A 23253-nucleotide genomic window follows, 5' to 3' on the forward strand; every position below is an offset into this window, starting at 1 on the left:
CTTTTGTCCCTGTATTCTTCTTTTGTAAAACTCATACATCTCCAATATATCTTCAATGTCCCATTTTTGTCAGTTTTCCCCAGTTGCTCTACCTCAACCATCCTCCTCCTTCTCTAATTCCCAATGTTCATCCTCTGTCTCTGTTTTCTGCAGGCTGCCCTGGCAGAGACCTCCCTGCCTTTGCTGGGCACGCCTGGCCTCATGAGCAGTGGCTCCACAGGCCCAATGGGAGGCAGCTGCCACGGCCTGCTGGGCGGAGACCCATCAGGACTGACGGGCGGAAGCCCGCCCGGACTGCTGGGTGGGAGCCCACCAGGATTGCTGGGTGGCAGCCCCCCAGGTGCACTTAGTGGCAGCCCCCCCACCCTGTTGCAGTCATCCCATGAGGAACTCAACGGCTCGCTCGACCACCGGGACACCAACGGACACAGCAGCCCCGGATACTCCCCACCATTACACATGTAAGTTTGAGCAGGTAAACTCCTGCAACTGAATTATACTATTCTATATTCTGTACTATACTATTCTATTCTATGTGTGTATACTGCATACATTATAGCTACACACAAGCATGCACTGTGCATAATAAATACACAATAATTAGGGGATTCATTGTAAAAAATTCATTTATTGTATTTTTTTAGGGTCACAATCTGGTAGAAAACATACTTCAAACCAGTCTGCTGCTTTAAGAAATGCATTTTTAAAATACCTGTAAAAGAAAAAAACAAACCAAACCAAAACACTGCTTTAATTGCAGTACTGCTGAACGGGTCTGCTCTCTCTTTGCAGTATAGTATGGAGTGCCTCTTTAATGCCAAGAAAGGTTAAATGCAATGGGCATACACCGAATCACTCGTCACACATTTTTATGTGTGATAAGCACTTAGCCGAGAATGCAAGCACATGGCCAACGTCTCGCACCTGCACTGCTACACCAAATTCACTCGCTGTCCTTATGCCCTTTGTTAGTTTAATTGCCTGATATTTAACCCACGGTACAAGTACTTTGTTCACTTTGCCATGACCTGGGGGCAAGGTTCAGTTTCCAGCATGGATTGTATCATAAGCAGATTTTACTCTTCCTTTCTGTACTATGGTAATTTCCACTGGCGATGTGCTTATACCTGACGCTTTGGATAACAGTTAGTTCTACCTCTATAAATAGACTCTTTTACTCATTCGTCTTTAATTACACCAGTGTCTGTATTGTAGGGGTTTAGCTGCTATATTTTATGCAAGACTGTTCCTATTAATATTTAGCAAGTGTAGCATTAATTACTTTAAAAATCTCTCCCTTCCCCATTTCTGTTTTAATGGAGCTGAGAGAGAAAGAGAGGGTTTTTAAAAATTGATCTCATGTGAGGTTCAGGAATGTCTGAAACAACCTGAGCCAGTGATGTTGGTCTGTGGCAAAGGTAGCATGCAGGGAAACACACACACACACACACACACACACACAAATTACATTTTTATAAAACAGACCCACTGTCCATCAAAGCCTATGTTGTAGAGTGAGATGACATTAGCTAACCAGTACTGTAATGGATAAAGGATGCACCCCAGTTTCATGCCTCTCTCCGAGTGTTTCAGTGACAACAGAAGAGTGTTTGGTTAGCCCTACCAGACGTACATACATTAATCTGTTTGGACGTGTTTACCCTTCTCCAAAATGGGTTGTTAAGTCGAGCAAATCTGCCCAGCTCCAGACAGAATCCTAGTGTTTCCACTCCCTCAGCTCATGTAAGTTTTAGTAACAGGACAGACATTGACTTCCTCTTTCCTGCTTTCTCTTCTCTTCGGCCACACTGCCTCGACGCTGACATGAGTGGCTCTGGAGGATGCGTCCATCCCTCCCTCCCTCCCTTCCTCCCCGCCTGCCTTTACGCAGCCACGACAACCCCAAAATGGAAGAAATGTGTTTTCATGACTGGCTTTTCCTTGATGTGTTTAAATAATGGAGTGGCTTGTAGCGCTAAACTAAATAGTAAATCACCTTGAAGGCCTTTCTCAGGAGGGGGACTCCTCAGCACAACCAAGTCAATCCAATAATTAGACAAAACTCTCCTTCCCCTCAGTGTCTAAAGGTTAATGCTATCTGCTTAACCACCAACTGGATCACCCCGGGACATGCTCAATGTGTGTGTGTGTGTGTGTACACTCTGAGGGTTAAGATTGAAAGATGTATTCTGAAAAATGAGGGTTTAACCCACAAACTTGAGCAACCTGACATAAAATGAAAATGACCAAAGAAGAATATTTATCCAAAAGACCATCTTCGCCATGTAGATAAAAGCAAATAAAATCAGTTTAGTGTCACTCTATTTTATTTGTTCTGTCATTTCTAACTGCTTGCTGACCACCCCTCTTTAGGGTTAGCTAATGAATCATAGTGAGATGTTATGAATGTCTCACCCGCAGTCCTCACCTTTGCCCCTTCTCCCCCATCCCCCCTTCCACCACAGCACCTCTGCTGTCCCCCACCCTACCATTAGACCCATGGACTAATGGCCATATTTGCATCCCTGACATACCTCTGCATGACTGCTGCTGCTAATCTCCAACTGATGTGAGAGCAGGCATCTCAAGAACACTCACACACACACACACACACACACACACACGGATCACCACATATTTATTACATTGCAAAGTCCAGCGTTTACTCCTGAGCGACTCAATAATGGCAGCTAGCCATTAAGTACTAAATGGCTCATCCACATATTTTAATAACGTGTTGGAAATCTCAGGCCTGTGAATATGGTCCTGCATATTTTCCTTCAAAGCCACACAAACACCTAATGAGCTGCATGTTAAACAGAGGACAGGAGAGACTTGGTTTATGACACATCACACATTCAGGTCTGTCAAATGAGAAGTGTGATGCATTCAAAGATTACCATTTGTAAGGACAGGACTATATTATAGTCGCATAACTCCTCCCACTTATAAGTGGATGCTGTTGATAAACTTGACAAATTGCAGTACAGGGAAATGCGCAATAATAATAATGTCAAATATGTCTTTGAAAATAAGATATACTTAACAAATACATTAATAAAAACTGCATATGACTACATTATGGTATATTATAAATGTAAAGTAACATGTTAACGTAGTTTTATTCTTCACCATTTTCCGTGATATTTGTTTTTATCCATAAATAGCAAAGATGTTAATGAAGTATTTTTTATAGATTCATTCATTTGATGAGTGTTTCTATCTAGTTTATCCATAAAACAGGAGCTCAAACTGAGGTCTGGAAGTTAGTTTTGTCCAGCAGTCCAAAGCTCACATATTTTCAATTCACTGTGATAAAAAGCAGCACATTTGAAATGCTGTAAACAGAGAATATTTGCCATTTTTGCTATAAAAAGTGAGTACTCTCAGTAGACTCTACTGCCCGAGTTAGTGTTTTTCTGTTTCTGTAACCTCTGACTGAAGGGTTTTTCTTCTGCGTCTTGCTGCCTCCATAAATCTGAGGGGCAGAAACAGAAATATTCATCGCTCCGCTCGCATCATGCTAAGATCAGCCTCCTCTCTTCATCCCACCACATCAGAATATTAATTTACAGTATTTTGCTCTGAATATTAAAGTCATCTGTACCTTTTCAAATTCTTTTCAAATTCAAAGCCCTCCACCTTCCCCCTCCTCTTCCACTGATGAAGGCAGCCCAGGAGAGAGGCGATGAGACACGTCCTAACGTACTACCACTCGATAAGTCTCCCTCTCGCTCCCCATTCTCCTCTTTAAAGGCTAGGGGGATTTTCTGATGCATCCGATGTGTCAAAAATAATTAGGTTTTGTCAGATTTATCATCATGGCACAAACCCCTCTCCCCGACTAGGGCCCCAGATCATGTTATACCTTGTTTGTGTGTGACAGCATTATTATTCTTGTTAGTCACCCAACACTTTTTTCTGCGCCCACTCCTCTGTTGTTCTGAAGGGAGAGGCGTCCTGCTCACAGCACTGCTGCTGCTTTCTGCCCAGCGCTTATTGACAGTGGCTAAAGATATTCATCCATTTAGAGTTAAAAACATGTATCATGGTGTCCGAGCGAACTGCTGGGGCTGAAGTTGATTAATGGCAGAACCTAGCTGCCGGTTTTTCCTCTTGAGGAGCGACATGCACAGCCGCTGCATATTAACGAGTGGCTGCGCTTTCTATTAACTAGATAAAAAAGCCTCTCCTCTGCCTTTGCTCCAGGGGGCTCAGGGATGAGAAATTCTCCATTATTTATCATGTGGCCTGTTTTTTTTTCCCCCCTTTTTTTCCCTTTTCATGTATTTCAACCTGGTGTCATCAGTAAACTTTTAAATGCCAAACGTGTCTGGAACATCACAGCTTATCGGCCTTACAGGGGCCGTGTTTTTCATGCAATTTTCATGCGCTTACTTACAGTAGACGTGGGGCATCATGTTGAATTAGCGTCTTGCAAACAACATGGTTGTTATGTTCACTATATAGTACATGTAATGGCTGTTCTATGCCTGTTTTTTTTTTTTTTTTTGGTTTGATAGAAAAAAATATTTATCTGTTAGTTGAACACTGCATTCTGTATTTCATGTGCAGCAAAGGGAAATAAATACTAGAAATGTTCTCTCTTTTATCCAGTTACTTTAAATTTTACACATGACATATTTAATTGTAAGTTCTTGGTCAAGTAAAAGCTCTTGGCTGCAGGAAATTGTCATAAAATGTATAAAACCGTAAAACATTTATTGCCAATGTAATTGTGTTGTAGGCCACCCATTCACGTGAAGGAGGAGCCACTGAACATGGATGACGACGACTGTCCGATGTCACTGGTGACGACAGCCAATCACAGTCCGGAGCTGGAGGAGGACCGGGAGCTGGAAGAAGGGAACTTATCAGAAGACCTGGAGTGACTAGGATACAGTTTTTGGTCGACATATCCCTTCACCCAGCCGCACTGTTTCTCTCACACAGACCTCCTGCAAGACTAGAAACCACTCCACAGTCCAAGCAACCACAGCTGACTCTGTCTTTGTCTCTCACACCACTGGGACTATTTATTGAGCATGCATCTGGATGGAGACCGGTCCAAAGGAACTCTTTGCTGCAGCCCTTTGGGATCCCCAGACATGACAGGCATGAGATGTCTGATTAAAATAATTAACTCTCTGAGACGTAATTCATTAGAGATGGCTTGGCCACGTACAGTTCAACGTTGGTGGACTCATGGATGGGAAAAAACATGAAACAAATGAGCAAATCATGTTCCGTTGAAAGTTAGCGGCCTCATATACTGCCAAAAAGGAAGACGTTTTATGTTTGTGAATAACCCAACCCACAGTAGTTGTTAATGTCTAGAAACAATTGCTGGTTCAATTCAAGTTGTTGCTCTGTTATCATTTGCACAGGAGTAGTCTCAGAAATGTGTGTCACTGCCTGTATGTTGCTATTACGAAAACAAGTATATTACTTTCTGCTTTTTATTTTTACCATCATTAATTTCCAAATATGATTTCAGACACCACCAACTGTAAATGCCATTCCCTGAATCACACCAGTAACAACTGCGGTACCAAGACTGTTGTTGCAGCTGTCCAACAAAAAATGGAAAAAAAAAAAAAAAAAAAAAAGAAAGAAAGAAAAGAAAAAAGTTGGCCTCCAGTATATTATCTGTTTGTGATCAAAAGTTTAAAAAAAAAACTGGAAAGTAAGTTGGGGAAAAATAGTTTGTGTAAAGCACCATTTACAAAACAAATGCATTTCTGCATAATTTTCTTCTTGCTGTTCTCCTTACCTCCTCGTTCTAAAGCTTTGTCTACCTGCAAACAGTCACAGGCAACAGCTAGAAACCAAAGCCAACACTAGCAATGGCCAATAGCTTATAGACAGAAGCCACCAAACTCCTCTTGGTTCGCCTTCTGTGACTTTAAACTAGTACAAAGAGAAGCTTTTGTTCCACAAACTACCTTCGAATAACCTCTGGGATTGTTTCATTTAGCCCTATACAAAGATGATCACAAGAAAGAGAGGGGAAATAAATGCTGATTTTGACGTGTAATCTGATAACTCATCGAGGGTCCACTTTGGAGACTTTCTGCCAGGCGTACTGTAGGCAAAAGGAGTTGTGATATTTGACTGCAGCTAACTGTAAAAGTGGATCATGACCAAAACAAAACATTTGTGTATTCAATGGAAGTGCAGAAACATTGTGTTGTTGTGATTTTTTTTTTTGTTACAGTTTGTTTTATACATCAAGCATCAAATTCATTTTTTTTTTATTATTTTTTTTTTTTACTGTTTTTCTTTTTTCTTTTTTTTTCCCAAACCTGGTGAATATGTCATGTTCTAAGTAAGTGGGACTGTCAAAATAATGTCACGTCTTATTTCCGTGGTGGTTTTCTTCCAGAGCCGCGTCAAAACCGAAACTGAAAACATCGCTAACCAAACATGAAAAATATCTAGTGAAGCCAAAAAAAAAAGTGATCTCAAGTTGATATGAAATGATGTGGCTTGGTTACCATGTAAAAGCAAATAATAATAGCCATTGAAGAAGAGGATATCAAAGGTGAAAGGTAACCTTTTCTAGGTGATATTTGCTTTAACTTCTCATCAAATACTCATTGTGTGGTTCCTAGCTTCTAAACTATATAGATTCAACAGGTGGTATCACTGATGCACTCTGTATAGGAGGCCAGCTTTTTATAGCACACATGGTATTTCTAGAAACTAAAGAAAAGTAGTTATTGTGGAGACTACATCCCATCATTTCCCTCACAGCCAATGTCATCTAGAAAAGTGTTGTTGCTTTAATGGTCATTTCTGTTTTCAGTAAACCAAAGTTACACAAAATTCTGCCTCCTCTTGTATGGGATAAAGAAATGCTTAAAAACAGCCACACACAACCTGTCAGAGACTAGCATACATGCGCACACGCACGCACACACACACACACACACACACACACACACACACACACACACACACACACACACACACAGACAGACACCCAGCTTTCTGGTCTGCCATCTTTCTTGTTTCGGTTAACTGTCCAGCTGCAGAAAATGTATGCTATCAAAAGAGCCGACGAGTGGCTTTGTATCGTGCTGTAATGAGCAACACGTCTGCCTGCTTTGACCAAAATGGAAACACACTGTGCATATGTTGTGCCAAACTTAAGGAGCTTAACACGCAGACACATGCAGTACTGTACAAACACACAGCATGTAAAATACACATACACGCCCACACACACGCACACACACGCACACGTACACATGCCAGTTCCAAGTCAAGAGGGTACTGGGCCCCAGGAACAAAGCTTATCCCTTCAATACTTAGTTGGAGTCAGCAAAACAACTTGAAGACGACGTTCTTAATAATCTTATCACACCAAATAAAAAGGACGCTGCGTCTTTACAAAAAAAAAAAAAAAAAGGGTTCTCCCACTTACCCAAAAAGGCTTTCTAAAAGCTTCTACCTCTGCACAACAAATTCAGAACAATTACGACAGATTGCACGAGTTATTAGAACGCCACAGGAGTTGTTACACTTTCCTACGCTTGTCTCATAGGACGTGGCTCAAACCAACGTTTACATTCCCTGTGTCAAGATATGGAAGATTTGCATTGTAATAGGTTGTCCTCAAACATTTGTAGAATGATAATGTATAGATTACCTGTAAGGGAATATTGTGTTTTAAAAATGCATGTCTAAAAATCATTTGGTGGACTGGAAACAAGAACTAATAAAAAGAATATTATAAAAATCATCGGGATGATGGCCTAAATGTACGTACAATGCATAGGAGTGCATTACCTCAGATATACTGTTCTGGGACGGATACAACCTGTCAGCCACAGAATGCATATTACCTGTAGATTTGCATGGGTTTTGTATAAATTAAGTAAAAAAAAATGTCTAAAATAGTTGCTTGCACATAATACCAGAAAGACCTCCAGAACTGCGATCTGCTCCTCCACTAGATTTTAGGATTGTCTGGATTTTCTGGGTTAATTTTGTCTGTATTTTGATAACTGTGCATACTTATGTAAAAAAAAAAAAAAATGTTGGTGGACCCATAAATTTACCAGACTTTTTTCTAAGAGGAAAAAAAAAATCTCAGTGTTTCTTTTCTGACTTACCTGAATTTTTACTGTTTCTCTCTCATTGCTCGCTAAGAATAGCAAACCTGCTTTTTCTGCATCTGCTTTGCGTAGCTGTAAGGCTTAACCTAATGTGTGTATTTATTGCTTGTACCTCTGTGCATACTTTATGAAGCATTATGTCTGGCAGTTGAGTCATGTATCCTTTCTACTGCTATCCTTCTCTAATAATTGGGAATATGATCCCCCTATGTATACAGTAAATTGGGACTGTAGCAAACATGTTTATGTAATTGGTGAAAACCTTTTTTGGTTTGTTTCATTTCCTTTTGAACAAGATTCAACTCCTTTTTTGATACTTTTCATTACTGTGTACTGTGTCTATACGTTAAAGGTTCTCTGACTTTAGAAGGTCATGGTTGAGAATTGTAACAGACGTTATTATTTTCTGTATTCATGGCATTTCACTGCTGAATAAAATAAAGGACCAAAACTTGGAATTTGAAAAGCAACTGTCTACCTCCAGCATCAGAGGGTAAAAAATGTTTTCCCTTTCTACTGTTACACATATATCTTTTATTCTACAAAGGCGCAGCCATGAAAATCTAGCTGGCATTACACTTTTAACGTTTCAGGAGCAGCTCCTTCAGAGATGTGAAGGAAAAGGTTGGAAAAAAACAATTAAAGTTTAATGTATATGTTACAAGGCTTTGTTCCAGCTTCCAGCACCTAGAGTCTTGTTTAGAGGAGCGGGACAAGGCACTGTATTGCCCACCCCTCTGGACCTGTAATGGGTTTAGCCTTTGTATGATTCAATCCCACTTCTTTCATGTACCACAAGCATGTCCCAGTATACGTGGGAGTACTGCTGTGTACCTTGAAAGGCTTTTGTAAGAAGTGACTTATCCAGCCAGGCTTTATTTGTGTGCTACATACTGCAAAAGTGATTTTTGCATGAACCACATTATTAAGTCTGTTGTCACGCTCATGAAAAAAAAAAATATATATCAGCCTTGTTGCCGTCAGGGTTCTGCATCATGTATCAAAAAACACAAGATGTGAAATTTCGTCCGACTCCTTCTATTTTCCATCCATCTTCAAGACGCCAGTTTCCTCCTGACACTTCAAAAGAAAAAAAAAAAACATGCTTTTTTAGCCTTTCGGTTGATGGATGTTGACTGGTAAAACCTTATGACAGGCCATGTGGCTAAATCAACTCCAGCAGGCCTACCACACCTTGTCGGTCATGGAGCAGCCACACACTGACACCCTCATTGAAATTCAAAATGAATCTACCATGACCAATAGGTTGCCCATTAGCTCGTCTGTATGCCAAGAGCCTTCTACACGTTCCAAAGGGTGCTTAGGGACATCGCGGGACCCCTTGAATCATGTCCGCTGGTCATTTAATCGTAACGCTGATGCATGTTCTTTTTCCTTACCATATGATGTCCCATGAGAGGTCAGAAAACAACAGCATTTTTCATAAAGGCACGCAGACACACTTCTCTTTCTCTGCCCCCCCCCCACCAACCCCCCGCCGCCAATGACAGTCCCAGGCACCAGCCATGGCAGGCTCCTGTTATCTCCTCAGCAATGGCGTTCCAGAGCATTAGCTAGCTCGCAAGGCACTCGTCTTCCATGCTATTTATGCACTTGGAAGTGTTTGTGAATTCAAGTGAGGGATCGCATACGGAGTGCAACAAGGGCCGCTGTGTAGTACACAACATCAGAGAGAGCTCCGACATTAAAGTGTGAGAGCGCCTGCTATAGACCCTTCTTTCAAAGGCCATGAAATAATAATGGGTTGTGGTTAGAGAGGTATCCGAGAGTCACACTGGCTGCTTTTCATAAAGTGGAGTTATTTACAGTGCGATGAATAAAAGAAAGGGTTGCTGGTGGTGCAAGCCTTTTCCACATGAATGGTGGGGCGGGGAGAAGAAGTCTCTAATATACAGTGGCAGTGCAGTATACTTCACGAGAGGCTGCAAGGGAGAATGCATTGAGTTAATTTAAAAAAAAAAAAATACTTTGGAGGGTTTAAATCAATAGTTTGACATTCTGGGGAAATGTGCTTATTCACTTTCTTGTCAAGTTTAAAGAGCCGGCCTTTATGCTAAGCTAAAGCTAATTGGCTGTCGGTTGTAGCTTCATATTCACCATACAGGCATACGAGTGGTATCAATGTTCTTGTCTGATCCTCAGAAAGAAACTGCATCAGGTTGTTTTGACGGAACCTGTCTTTTAAACCTCTTTCACATGAAATAACTCTTAGAACAATAGTCAGAGGCCAAAGGGCTTAGACCCATCATTCTTTCTTCTTCAACTCTGATCAATTAGGTCAATTTATGAACTGTCCCCTTGTGGGATTGGGTGGTAAATATCTCTAGTCTCGCAGTTTATTGATTAAGAGTGCCAAGTCTCTCTCTCTCTCTCTTTCTCTTTTTGTCTTTCTTTCTCACTCCATCCCTTCAGACCTGACGATGCATGTCGGCTCCCTGGAAGACCCTCGCCCCCAGGCTGCAAAATTGCCTGCTAAATAGTCCGCGGCAATGGCAACGCTAATTGAGATCATCATTATTATAATTGCGAGCCCTGAAAAGCGCGTCTTAAATAATTTGCATTGCTCTCAAGTTGATATTGGACACAGAGCAAAAATAATTGTGTAGCTTGGAGGCATGACTCTTGGTTCAGTGGTGGGCAAGGGGACTCTTGTGCCCGTTCCCCGCCTCTTCCAGCTCCGGTAACCGCCCAGTCGGTTCTGAGTTGGGTGCCGCAAGTCACTGTCCTCTGTATCAGATGCCATCAGAGGACTCGTGTTTGTCTCATCAACAGTGGTCAAGTGTTTTTGGACATGTCTTGGTTTAGATAAGTTATATTTTATTTTTAAAAAAAGTCTTTGTTGATGATTCCTCCCTGTCAGCAAGTTTTTAGTCGAATCAGAAAAAAGACAGAACAAAGCTCCCATGAGAGCGGGCTCCTTTAAGAATCGCCCCAGTGTTGTGTTTTCCACTGGTCACCGTGTTTCAAAAAGCCAACCTGACTCCACACTCACCTGCCCCATCACCACACGTCTGAGTTTCCACTCTGTCAAAGCAGCTGCTTACATCGACAAAAAAACTGCGTGACCTCGATACATGAAACTTCACTCATCGTTACATCAGAGGGCCCTGACGTAAAGGAACTTTTCACTTTGTGTGGATGTGCAGACACCAGGCGTAATGTATGCAAGAGAAATGCCTATTTCTCCAACTGAAACAAGGGATTAACCCAACAAAATGGTGAGAAACTGCTGATATTCATGAATTCTTGCCTGTGGCATTATCAACCACACACACATACACACACACACACACACACACACCTACGCACATCCTATCAGGTTCTTCATCCCCGTCTCACACACACACACACACACACACACACAAGCACAGAGAGACTTGACAACAGCCCTAATGAACATGATATTGTACCATGATAGCTCATTATTTGTTTGCTTTATGCCTTAACAACAACAACAACAACCCGTCTTAAGCTGCAGGCAGGTCTTTTTCCTGGGAAAATGAGAACATCAAACAAGAATGAAGGGGTAGAATCAGATTAACTAAATCCTCTTAGATACAACACACCCCTCAAACACACTCTTTGCCTGTACCGCCTGTGTGTCCCCCTCCCTCCTCTTTTTTCCCCCACATTTATATCTCTGTCTTGTATTATTTTCTCCCCTTACATTGTAGTAGTGATAAGTAAAGCTGTTTCAGGTGGATAGCGTGCAGGTGGCTGGAGAGGTTATGCTGGGAAAAAAAAAAAAAACTCCAAACTATCATGTTTAATCCATGGTAATCACATCTGTCCTTAATCACCAATTCATAATGGAATTTATAATGGAATGATTTCAATTACCTACCACCACCGGCGCCATGGAGTTCTGCAATTAAATTAGGACAATGCAATTGTATGTCTTTGTCTCAAATCTCAATATGTTTGTGTTTTAGGAGTGTGGTGCCCTTTTTTATTTATGGAACTTCAGAAGGAGAACTTTGGTCTTGACCTTGTGGGAAAGAAAGATTTTTTTTGTAAGAAATGGAGAACCTTGAGAGTTGGTCATGAGGGTGTTGGGGGTGGTATTAAAAAAAAGAAGAAGAAATATCTAGCATTAGTGAGGAATGGTGGGTTAAATCACTTACTGAAGATTTTTAATGACATTTCAGTGTTCCTCGTATAATTACTCTTCATCCGAGATGGGCCGTAATGCTGTTGGACAGTCGCGGTTCAGGCTCGCTAGCTCGCTTCATTAGCGTGTCATTCCTATTTCACATCAGAGGCTTTAATTGTAATGCTGAATATGCACAGCTCTCCACAGAAGCCTAATCAAAGTGGATCCACTTGTATTATTAATATCAGAAATCAGCCTGCTTGCTATTTTTTTTTATAAATAAAAGAATACAGACACATAAATCAGCTGTCATTTATTAGCATGGCCCTGGCATATCCGCCAGACATGCAAGAAGAGCAACCCCACCCCATCTCCATTCCTCCCTGCATCACTCATCAAGATTTAAAAAGAATAAAAGACAGAGAGGAGGAAAGAAAAAAAAGCTGCATTAAATATACATACTAATTCTGCATTGAAGTAATCAGATTACAAAGCAGGTGAAACCAGGAGCAAGAAATTTGGATGACTGGCAATAACAAGAGGATGGAGAGTTTCACAGGGAGAAAAAATGAAGGAGGGATGGAAGGACAGAAGGATTTACATTCAAAAGCAAATACCACAAAAGAGGAAACTGTCTTTGAGGGGGACAGGATGAAAACTGAGAAGACCCTCATGTAGGTTTTGCTGACCAACTATAAAAAGCAGCTTTTGAATCCTGTGGAAGTGAGAGTCAAAGTGCAGTGAACCACTAATCCACATCAGCGAAGGACTTTAGTGCACCCAGAGAACTGCTGAATACCTGAGAGTCATGAACATTCAATGCAATGTTGTGCAGGGTGTTATTTGTGTTTAGCATGAATAATTACTTGTTTTGTTTTCAGAAATATAATTTATCAGGGCAAATGGTTCTTTTTGCCTCTAGTGATGCAAACGAGTATTCAGATCCTTTACTTAAATAAAATGAAACACCAGCAGAGCCTGACACGCTACAGGCTGATAGCATGACTCTTACATTTCAATGCTGATGCTTTAACAAACAAACTAGTATGGTTGGTTGAGGTGAAACTAGTTTTGCAGTATTGTTAACTTATTTAATACAGTTAGCTATTTTTATTAAGGCACTTTACAGCTATGGGGATGAAATATCTGACGATAAAGAAAAACGGTTCCGCTCCAGAAATCTGTATTCATTTATTGGATCAGACCGTGTGTGAGAAATATTGGTTCTTTTACCACTTCAAGCCTCAAACTGTTATTTAAATGGAATCAATCAAATAAGATTTGAAGTCATACAGCCTTGGTGAGGCCTGAAAATCTAAATCTGGATTAAAACAACTTATATTCTGCTTCAAATAATCAGTTTGCCATCAAACTAAAAAATGCTTTTGTTTGTCAGTTTAAGTCAGAAGCAGACGGCAAAAGTATGTGGCACGAGACAATGCTGTCATGTTTAATATCTGCATACAAGAAAAGTTATGACAGCGTCAGGTGGATGAGACAGGCATCAATTATTAATTAGACATTAATGGGGAGACAGACATTAATTAGGCATTAATGTGGAGACTCCTCTTCCTGATCTACCTTCACCTTCTCCCAGACACATCCTTCCTCTCCGTTTCTATCTATAGCTCAGCTCTCTTCCTCTCTCTGTGCCCACACCCTTCCACCCACTGCATGTTCTCTCTCATCTGTGTACATAGAGGCAGATTATTTAGGCAGCTGTGAGCCACACCGCTATTTGGACTGTGGGTTTGAGATTTAAGACTTTTTAGTTAGTTCCAGTGAGGTGCATTTTGGGATGAATGTTGTGAAGCCCAATGAAACATGTAAAGCTGAGTTGGCGTGCACGTTCCGGTAATAATGCTGCTGTTCTGTTCTGTGACTTTCCTTCTTAACGAGAGGTGGTTTGTGTAAGCTGCATATTGGCTGCCTGATGGAAAAGGCTTTATAAACACAGGTTTAGAGAAATACTGTAAGGAGAAACTAAATTACTTTGCAGTGTACTGTACAATCCTGGGAGAAGGCAGGTGGGAAAATGATAGTGGCGGTGGAGGGGCAGTGTTCAAGTACGGGTCAGCTCCATTACCTGGGTCCAGCATGTCTCTCTCACACCCTGAACATACATATATAACCCTGGCTTGATGATATTCTCAGCCAATCTCCCTATTTTCCATTCCAAACCTCTTTGATCTGTGATTTGCATTTTAGCGCCCAGGGGGAGAAAATTATTTGGATGAGATTTTTTTTCTCACTCTCTCTCTCTCTCTCTCTCTCTCTCTCTCTCTCTCTCTCTCTCACTCCCTGGCTGCCTTCTTTTCTGTTGTTCCTCACTCACCCATTCCCCGTACCTGGGGCTTGTAAACTCATCCTTCCCTCCTCCCTACCGTCCCTGACTCCCTCTTTCCCCAACTCCCTCCATCCCTCCCTCCCCACCGCTGCTCTGCTCGGGATCTCCTTTTAATATCAGCTGTGCCCCAGAACGAAACAAACAAATTAGCTGACGGGAGGAGCAAGTTTCAATCTCAGATCCTCACCTGTGTGCGTTCCTTAGGTACAATTTTGAGTCGCTTTGAATTATTAGTTATATTTTAGTTTTTTCATGTTACCTCAACTTCATCTCGTTTTACTTTTTTCCCACCATTTTTTTCACAGAACAAATGCTATTGGTGGGTTTTTGCTCCTGATACTTAACCTTTCAGGAAGCACAGAAACAGAGATCTGTATGTGTAGAAAGGCTCAAATAGTGAAGATGAACTCCGCATCATCCTCCCACTAAAACTTTCGGTGAGTCAAAGAAAAAAGCCTGCAGCACAATCGGCCCGTGCTTGTCGACAAGCAACGCTATCGCCCCCTAAACCAGACATCCGTCTCAGCAAGTCTGCTCCCAGCTCGCTGCCCATTTTGATGTTTTTAAACAATTTATATTTGTTATCATATCAAAGAGGAGGCGTGGGGCTATCAAACGCGTGAGGTGCACACTCACAGCCGAGGGTCCCTCTCAGCCAGCCATGCTGCATTCCTTATTCTATTTTATCTCTCTTGGTTTTTGACTAATGTCAGTAACAGCTACCGGTAATAAAATGCTTGTTAGAGTTTGTGCCGTTGCCTCGGAGCGTCGGCTTTGATACATTGTCAGGCCATTTGCCAGTGTTTCCTGATTACCTTGCCACCGACTGCATGTTTATTGATTGGGAGTTAATAAAGCGAAGGCCTCCGCTTATTCCGTCTTCGCTTCCTTTGCAAAAGGTGAGGCTTCCTTTGATGTGCTGTGATGCATTGTCAGGCAACATAGACGCATGTGTTGTAATGTCAGCTTTGCTCTTAGCTCCCTTTTTGCATTGTGCGTGCAGTACACACTTTGACTCTTATTGTCAATGCTGGGAATAAATTGAAGGTGTAAGAAAAAACAAATGGTGCCAATTACTTACATCACCTGCAGGCGGTCTAGGTGACTTTATTTTGCTGTCTGTAATGCTGACATCTGATTCTACAATTGGTCTTTACATCTGCTTTTATGTCTTTATGTGCAGGATTTGTCGCAGTGAACCTGTCATCTCTGAATCTGTTTATCTGCCAGCTTCTGTAGCTTTGTCTCCTATCCCCCCCACCTCACTCTTTCTGATTGTCTTTCGTCTCTGTCCTCTCTTGCTTCACCCACAGCCGTTTATCCCGCCCCTCCCCGAGACACAGACCACCTTAGATGATTTTCTGTCTCTTCCTCTGGCTGTCTTCTATCCCCCCAACCCCACCTCCGAACTCCACTGAGCCAGCAGTCGTGTCAAATCAAAATAACATCTTTAAAAATTCAGTCAACATTACCCCTACAAACAGCGAGGGCCTCCTTGTTGGCTATTCATGTATGCAGGTGTACATTGTGTCATGGTGGAGATGCATTTGGAGCGTGGACAAGTCCAACATGGCAATTCCATCAAAATGTGATGTATTCATTCATAGTCACTAGTAAACTCTGTTTGTTTGCAGATAACTGGGATGTTTACCAGGGGCTGGGTGGACGGGGAGGCAGACAGGCGCATGCAGAATGGTTTCTTATCGGACAAGTGGTGGCCCTGCACCTGCCGGTCACATAGCCCCGGTAAGGTCCCCAGTGGGGCATGAGCCTGTTTCCCTGTTTTCCTGCCATTTTTTTTAGATGCTTTCTGACCATCATTCTCTCTTGATATGTGCTTTATTTCTGTATGCACTGCTGCAACAAACACCATATATGTCCAGTCTACGAACACCCCCCCCCCCCCCCCCCCCAAATCCCTCCCCACTTGTCTCCCTCTATCTCTTCCTCCTTTCTCTCTCTGTCTGTTCTCACAGTATTTACTGCCTTGTTTAGTGTCACATTCTTGGGGTCACACCAAAGTGATGTAGCCTCAGGCTGGCTCCCAGGCTTGTGTATCATTGTGTTTGCAGATCGCTCTCACTGCCTATCATAGCGCAGCACATTCCCAGTCTTATATATTTTTTTATTTGTTTTGATAAAATACCTAGTAGTGCTTGTACGTGCTGCTTGATCTGGAAGAATATGTAAATAAAATGTACCTTCATCCCCCTGTTCCTCCTCTGCCTCCTGCAGTTCCTGGAGTTTCTCCCCCTCCTGCGCTCTCAAACTCCACCGCTCTCTTCCTTGGAACCGTCTCAAAATCTCATCATGTCAAAATGCATTATGAACATCAAAACATTTCTGTTTACAACACCACAGTCGTGTCAATTAAATCTAATAAATTATTCAAACATTTATCTTCCCCCACCATGCCTGGGGAATTTTTAATCAAGCTTCCTATTTGCTTTAAATTAGCACTGTCAAGTGTGCATTTGTGTAAAATCCCTAGTATCATTAAAGATTTATCAATTGGAAATCTGTTTGGGTTGATTTTTCTGTTAATTGGCCAGGAGGCATGCTGTGGCTTTCCACTCATCTGCAACAAGTGCCTCTAAGTTGGGCTAGAGCTACAGAGAACAAAGATCAGCATCACATTGGTTAGATCTACAGTTCAGTCCATTAATACTTCTATTGTCTATTTCAAATCAATAGCAAAGTAATGCATACAAAAGTATCTTGTTGCTTTATTTAAATCCAAGGTCACTGTCATGTTTTGCTAATCTTCTTGATGTTCCTCACCTGCCCATTAGGGGTTCTCAGTGTTTTCCAACCCAATTACCACAGCAGCTGTCTGTACACCTGATTTCTATCAACCATCAGCCACAGTACTTATTATACACCCCCCAGCAACTATTTGCTCCTTTTGCCAGATCTCTGTTGTCTCAGCTTTCCAGTTTTGCCTGCCTTTCTGTGTGACTTCATACATATTTCTTTGAGGTCACCTTTTTTTTTTAAAAAAAAAACATTTTGGCACTCTCTCTCTCTCTCTGACTTTTGTTTTATTTGTTTTAACTTTGACCATGTAAAGCTCTGCGGGCGCTCTTCTACCTCTACCTTGTGAGTCTGCATGTGAGTCCTCATTCATGTGCCAGTTTTCGGTTGTCTCACAAGCTCAGTGGACAATGTGGATTTTCTTCCATGCTGCTGTAAATAAAGAAATCCCCAGAGTGCAGAGTTACAGAGCCTAAAAACAAAGCAGAGAACAACACTTTGGTTAAATGTTAAATTTGTCTTTACCTGAATTTAGTAAAGTTACTAGAACTTGATCATCTTATGTCATTAAATTACCTAAACATATAGATTATACATATACAGCTGTTCTTTTGTTCCTCCTGGTATGTTTGTTTGTTTTCAAATTAGTCTATATCAGGGGTAGGTGTGTTCAGTCAATCAGAAGCTGGAAGAAACCATCTCAGATGAGGATGGAGTGAGGGAAGACAAAATGAAATGGTATCTTCTAGCTTCTGGCTGATTGGTCTGATCCAGGTAATCAGCAGTGGGTAGGGTGAGAGTGGAGTGAAACTGTTTCCCAAAGAGGAAATACCAGCACCTCTTAATTCTGCGTATTTAACTTGCAAATGTGCCTATTGCCTACTGCTTTATTGATATATGAAATCAGATTCAATCAAACAGTAATGTCAGTGAGATCAGCAACATTTGTTTTGCTCACAGGTGCTAAGATTTATATCATCACTAAAAATAAATGAAAACACATTTTCAATATGTGACACTTTGTCACTCTGAGAGTCAAACTGCAGCCATGAACAAAGCTAAATCAGCCATATCAGTATAATCCAAGTACCATTTAACAATAAATCAGCTGGTATAATGGCACAGTAAGCAAGGCCAGATGGCAACCACATGTCTGTCTGAGGCCTCTTGGAGGGTAGACTGGGGTCAAAGAGCAGATCTGTAATCCTCATGCATTCCATTTCTCTCTCCTTCCCTTTATCAGTCATTTCTTCAGTTTTTTGCTTTGTTTCTTGTCATTCGGGTTGTATTTCTCTCTGTTTCTTCCTCTCCTTTCTTCCCTATCCTTCTCTTCACATAAAACTTATATATCCCACAGCAACAGATTAGAGGAAATGGCAGTGCAGCAAGTATTTTAGGTGCTTTTGTCCTCTTTACATTCAAGTTTCAGTGCAGTTTTTTTCAGTGTTTTGGGGCATGTTTGAAGCATTTTTGAAGCCATATCAGAGATGACATGTTTTCTGCATATTTTCAAACAGTTTCCTTTTGTAATGCAAATGACTGTAACTCTGTCAATAAGTAGAAAGGCAGACGCATGTTGAATGGATAGCCTGAAACTTTTGGTGGTGCAGAGTTTTGACTGCTGTGACGGATTGTAATGTTAACTGATTGTGATGGGGGGTTGTTTTAGGGCTTCACTGACTTCACTCAACCACACTCACACATGATTTACAAATAAGCGCACACACATATCTTGTGGATTCTCAAGTTTGTGCTTCACTGCTCCCCATCAGAACTCAATCCCCAACACACACACACACACACACACACACACACATACATACTCTGGCTCTAGGCCTCCCCACAGCCCAGAGAACCTGCAGCACATCTGTCTACATTGCATCTCCTCCTCCTCCTCCTGCCTCCTACTGCTCCTGCTCCGCTCCTCTAACCGTGGCCAGGTGTTTGCCCACAGCCACACAGCTCTTCATCTCCAGGCCGCCAGACCGACGCTGATGTAATTGCTCTCTTCGCTGATCCATGAAAACAGAGAGAAAGGCGAGGGAGAGAAGGGGAAAAGCAGAGAAAGACAACGAGTGAGAGAGAGAGAAGGTTTGTGTTGTAAAGTCAGAATGAAGGGTAGGATTATGTGAAAGGGAGGCGTGGGCGGCGAGGATGGACATGTGTGTGACTATTTTATAGAGGGTGGAGTGTGAAGCTCTGTGTTGTGTGTTTACGAGAAGGTCAGGGATAAGTTGGGTGCAATGTGTGTCCATGTAATGATTTTTGTTTGTGTGTGTGTGTGTGTGTGTGTGTGTGTGTTTAGGTGTGTATGAAGCTGTCTGCACACATGACCTCTCCCAAGAGAGACAAAGCTGCTCCACTATGGGGTTGTGTCGTGCTTTTAGTGGTTGTATAGTGAGGGCAATGTAAATTAATGTATTCATGATATTTATATATTTAAATATATTTATAAGGGGTTAAACCCATGGGGGGTGGGTTGGGGTTGGCTTTCCATTTTCCTAATGACATGCAAATGGGATGTAATGTGTAATGTTGTTCTGTCTCAAGCCCATTGCAGACTGCTCTTTGCTGTTATGGGAAATTATACCACAATCTGTACATGTGGCTTAAAGAATAGCGCTTCACTCACTTACAAATAAGTTTAAGTTTCTCACATGAAATAAGATAAAACAAACTTTACATATTTCATTTGCATTTTAGGCGTTTTTATCTGACACCCTCATCCACTTGTACTCTAAATGCATGTAACAGGAGCTTTAATCATCCACATTATATGCAGTCAGTAATCAAGAATTACAAGGGTGTCCTGGCAACGCATCTAACAAATTATTCATGTGCCTTTGGAATGATCATATATAATAGAAAAGCTCCAAGGCTTAATATAATTCAGTTCATCACGTTGATGTAAACACTAAAATTAAGTGATAGCACTATATTTAAATTCCTGTCTGTTCGTTATCCAATATTACACACAGGTATGTTAATAATGCTACAGCCACTACAGCGTATCACTTCAATTGTCTAATTTTCTGCACAGCAAAAGAACTAATTCATCAAGTATATCTTATTTGTTCCAGCATGAAACAAACAACAACATTAATTTAATAGTCAGAGACTGCAACATTTAGCAGAGATCCCCTGGAGTTTTGAATGAAGTGTTAGATTAGATTAATGTTTCCTCCCGATGTGGCTGACCTGCGGCACACTGATGAGAGGATACTGTATCAAATTAGAGAATCAGAGGGAAAAAGCTTCCCGCTGTTGAAGGTCTAATTATTGCAAATACAATAAACAGCTTGATTGTTTTTAATGTCTCCTACTGTAATTCCCCCCCCCCACATACATTCTGAAGCTTTGCTGGAGTCTGAAAACGTGTTTCACTGTACACGGGAGTATTTTATTTTTCTTGAGAATAAGTTGCTAATTGTTTTGTTTTGTTTTTTTTGTTTTTTTTATATTTCCAAAACTTCTTAACTTACTATATTTATCTGTTTTTTTTTTAACACTGTGACAATAATATAACCTTGGTGTCCTTCACTGATTGTTTTACTGTATATTAAGAGAAACAGTTTGACATTTTTGGAAATACACTTATTTGCTTGCTTACTGAGAGTTAAACACAAAGATCAACATTGCTGTCATGTCTTTATGGTTAAAAAAAAAAATAAATAAATAAGAGGAAGCTATGACCAGCAGCTGGTTAGTTTAAAGTAGCATGAAGGCTGGAAACAAGGGGAAGCAGATAGCCTGGCTGTGTCAGAAGTGAACAAAATCTGGGGAAAGCAGCTACAGTAGCTGAATCCTGCCTAGCAGAAACACCAAAGCTCATTTAAATCCTATATATTTTAAGGTGCTAAACTTCTTACAGTTAAGGTCAGAGCATTCTATCAGGATTTGATTTTTGAAATAGCTGCCAATTCTGTTCAGCATCCCTTCGAAAAGCACACCCAGGCATAATATTTGAAGAGTTCTGATCAGTTTTACTACTTAAGTGGTGCTGGGAAAAAAAAAAATGTTTCACACATGTTTTTATTAATTTTCTTCTATCAGTGAGTTCTGGTAGATATCACTCTACACAGATGGCAGATTTTTCATTTGGGAGCAAAACTCCATAAACGCAGAGCGAATCTATGCTGATTCAGCGTAAGAAAATATTTATCTTGCAACAAATTGATTCTTGACATTAATTCATGTGTTCACTCTTGAAGTGTGCCCGTGATTTAAGCCTGCCTCTTTTGTATGTCCAACTTTAATTAATTAATATCATTACTATCATTGTGGTCCAGCTGATTGGTCGGTTCATCATTTACAGTGCTCTCTTCCCAAATCTCATCCTCTCGTGCAACGCTGACATTTGGAGAATTCTTGATTAACATAATTAGACAACTTTGATGGGAGATTTGCAAAATCCCCCCTTTTTTTTCCCGTCCTGACTTGTTTCCATGCATGTCTCGCATTCTTCATGCTAATACTTTCCAGTCTGTGGATTAGATGTGACATTTATAAGGGCATATTTAACCAAAAGATATATAGAAACTGTCCTTTTATGTGAGCATGTTTACGTAAAAAACTGAGGCTGAATAGATGGAGTGTAGAAAGAGATAGAAAGAAAATGAAAAAGACTGTGGCCAAAGCTCCAGCAGTGTATTGATTTTCAGACCTGCTCTGTTCTCATTGTTATCCCAGGATACTGAGTACTGTTCATTGGACATATGCAGCACCTCAGGCTGTGATCTTTGTGTGAGAATCTCCAGCTCTCTCAACAGGCCCTTCCCATAGCATACAACCCATTCACTGTGCCTACGTCTCAGGAGCTTCCACTGAGGAGGTAGCAGACAAGTACATTGGGAATAAGGACACTGAGGCTCATTCTCATAAGATGGGGCATCTCCTCCCGTTTCCAGATGGGAGAATTAGACTGAGATCCCACTGTGTCATCTACAGCAGGGCTGTGTTGTGCTTTGGTGAAGGTGAAAGGTTCAAATCAACAAGACAGACTCATATATTTTGCTTCTCCAGGTTGACAGGGGATAATTTCTCCATTGTCCTTACGTTTGGATATGCACTGACTGTGTCATTTAGGACGTTTACCCAGCATGCATCACGGCACATGCTAAAAGCAAAAAACAATCAATGCTGCATCACAAATCCTCTTTTACTGGCCATGCATGAATTAAAAAAGGAAAATCAACAAATCACAGCACTTTTGTGTTGTCCACTAGCCGCCTAATCAAAGCAGACCATCTGAGCACCATTCTGAAGTGATGTCATGGCTGCTGCTCACCTTTAGCTAGGGTTTGTCTTTAATTATTGTCAGGGAGGAACACACAGCCCAGCTCATCAACTGGATAAATATTTGACCGCTGTTCCATAAATTGGCATTGGGGGTTTATTTTAACGACGCATTCTGTCCAAGCCAGACATCATGCGCCGAGCGATGCACAGTGAATTGGCTCACTGCAGGTAACCAGAACTCGTCTCCGCGTGAGGTAAATTAAAACTCATATTTCTGTTCAGGAAATAAGAGATTTCATACACTTCCTGAATTTGTCTTATTTAATTATAACCCATGTCAAAGCCTAATCTAGGAAGCTTAGGCAGGGCATCTAATTAATCAAGAAATAGGTATGTTTGTGGACTGTGGAGGGCCAGGAAGGGTGTGTATGTGAGGAAAAGGCAAAGAGTTTTATTGCATTCATATTGGAGCATATTTGTTCTTTGTTTTTGTGTCATTTGTGCGTTTGGTGGGTGGCTGTACGTGCTTGTGGGTAAAATTTGATCTGCCTCAACCTGGGGGGTTTCGCTAACAGGACTCAGGGGTACATGCTGGAACCATGTGAGAAAGCTCAAAGCCGGACACACAGGCTATGAGGCATCACACCTCAACAAATAAGGATCCCACTGTGTTTTCA

At 41.3% G+C, this 23253-nt stretch overlaps 1 protein-coding gene across 2 annotated transcripts in view; it reads left to right on the forward strand.

Annotated features, from left to right (window-relative positions):
• Window positions 1-5524, forward strand: part of foxp2 (forkhead box P2) — an 89025-nt gene extending 83501 nt beyond the window's left edge. For both annotated transcript variants that reach the window (XM_026326756.1, XM_026326757.1), the window contains exons 17-18: window positions 154-461; window positions 4748-5524. In XM_026326756.1, the coding sequence (XP_026182541.1) occupies window positions 154-461; window positions 4748-4892 (453 nt within the window). In that variant the 3' untranslated portion in view covers window positions 4893-5524. The remainder of the gene's footprint in view (window positions 1-153; window positions 462-4747) is intronic.
• Window positions 5525-23253: the final 17729 nt, after the last annotated feature.

The sequence above is a fragment of the Mastacembelus armatus genome, chromosome 23 (assembly GCF_900324485.2).
Source record: "Mastacembelus armatus chromosome 23, fMasArm1.2, whole genome shotgun sequence".
In the NCBI taxonomy this organism is placed as follows: domain Eukaryota; kingdom Metazoa; phylum Chordata; class Actinopteri; order Synbranchiformes; family Mastacembelidae; genus Mastacembelus; species Mastacembelus armatus.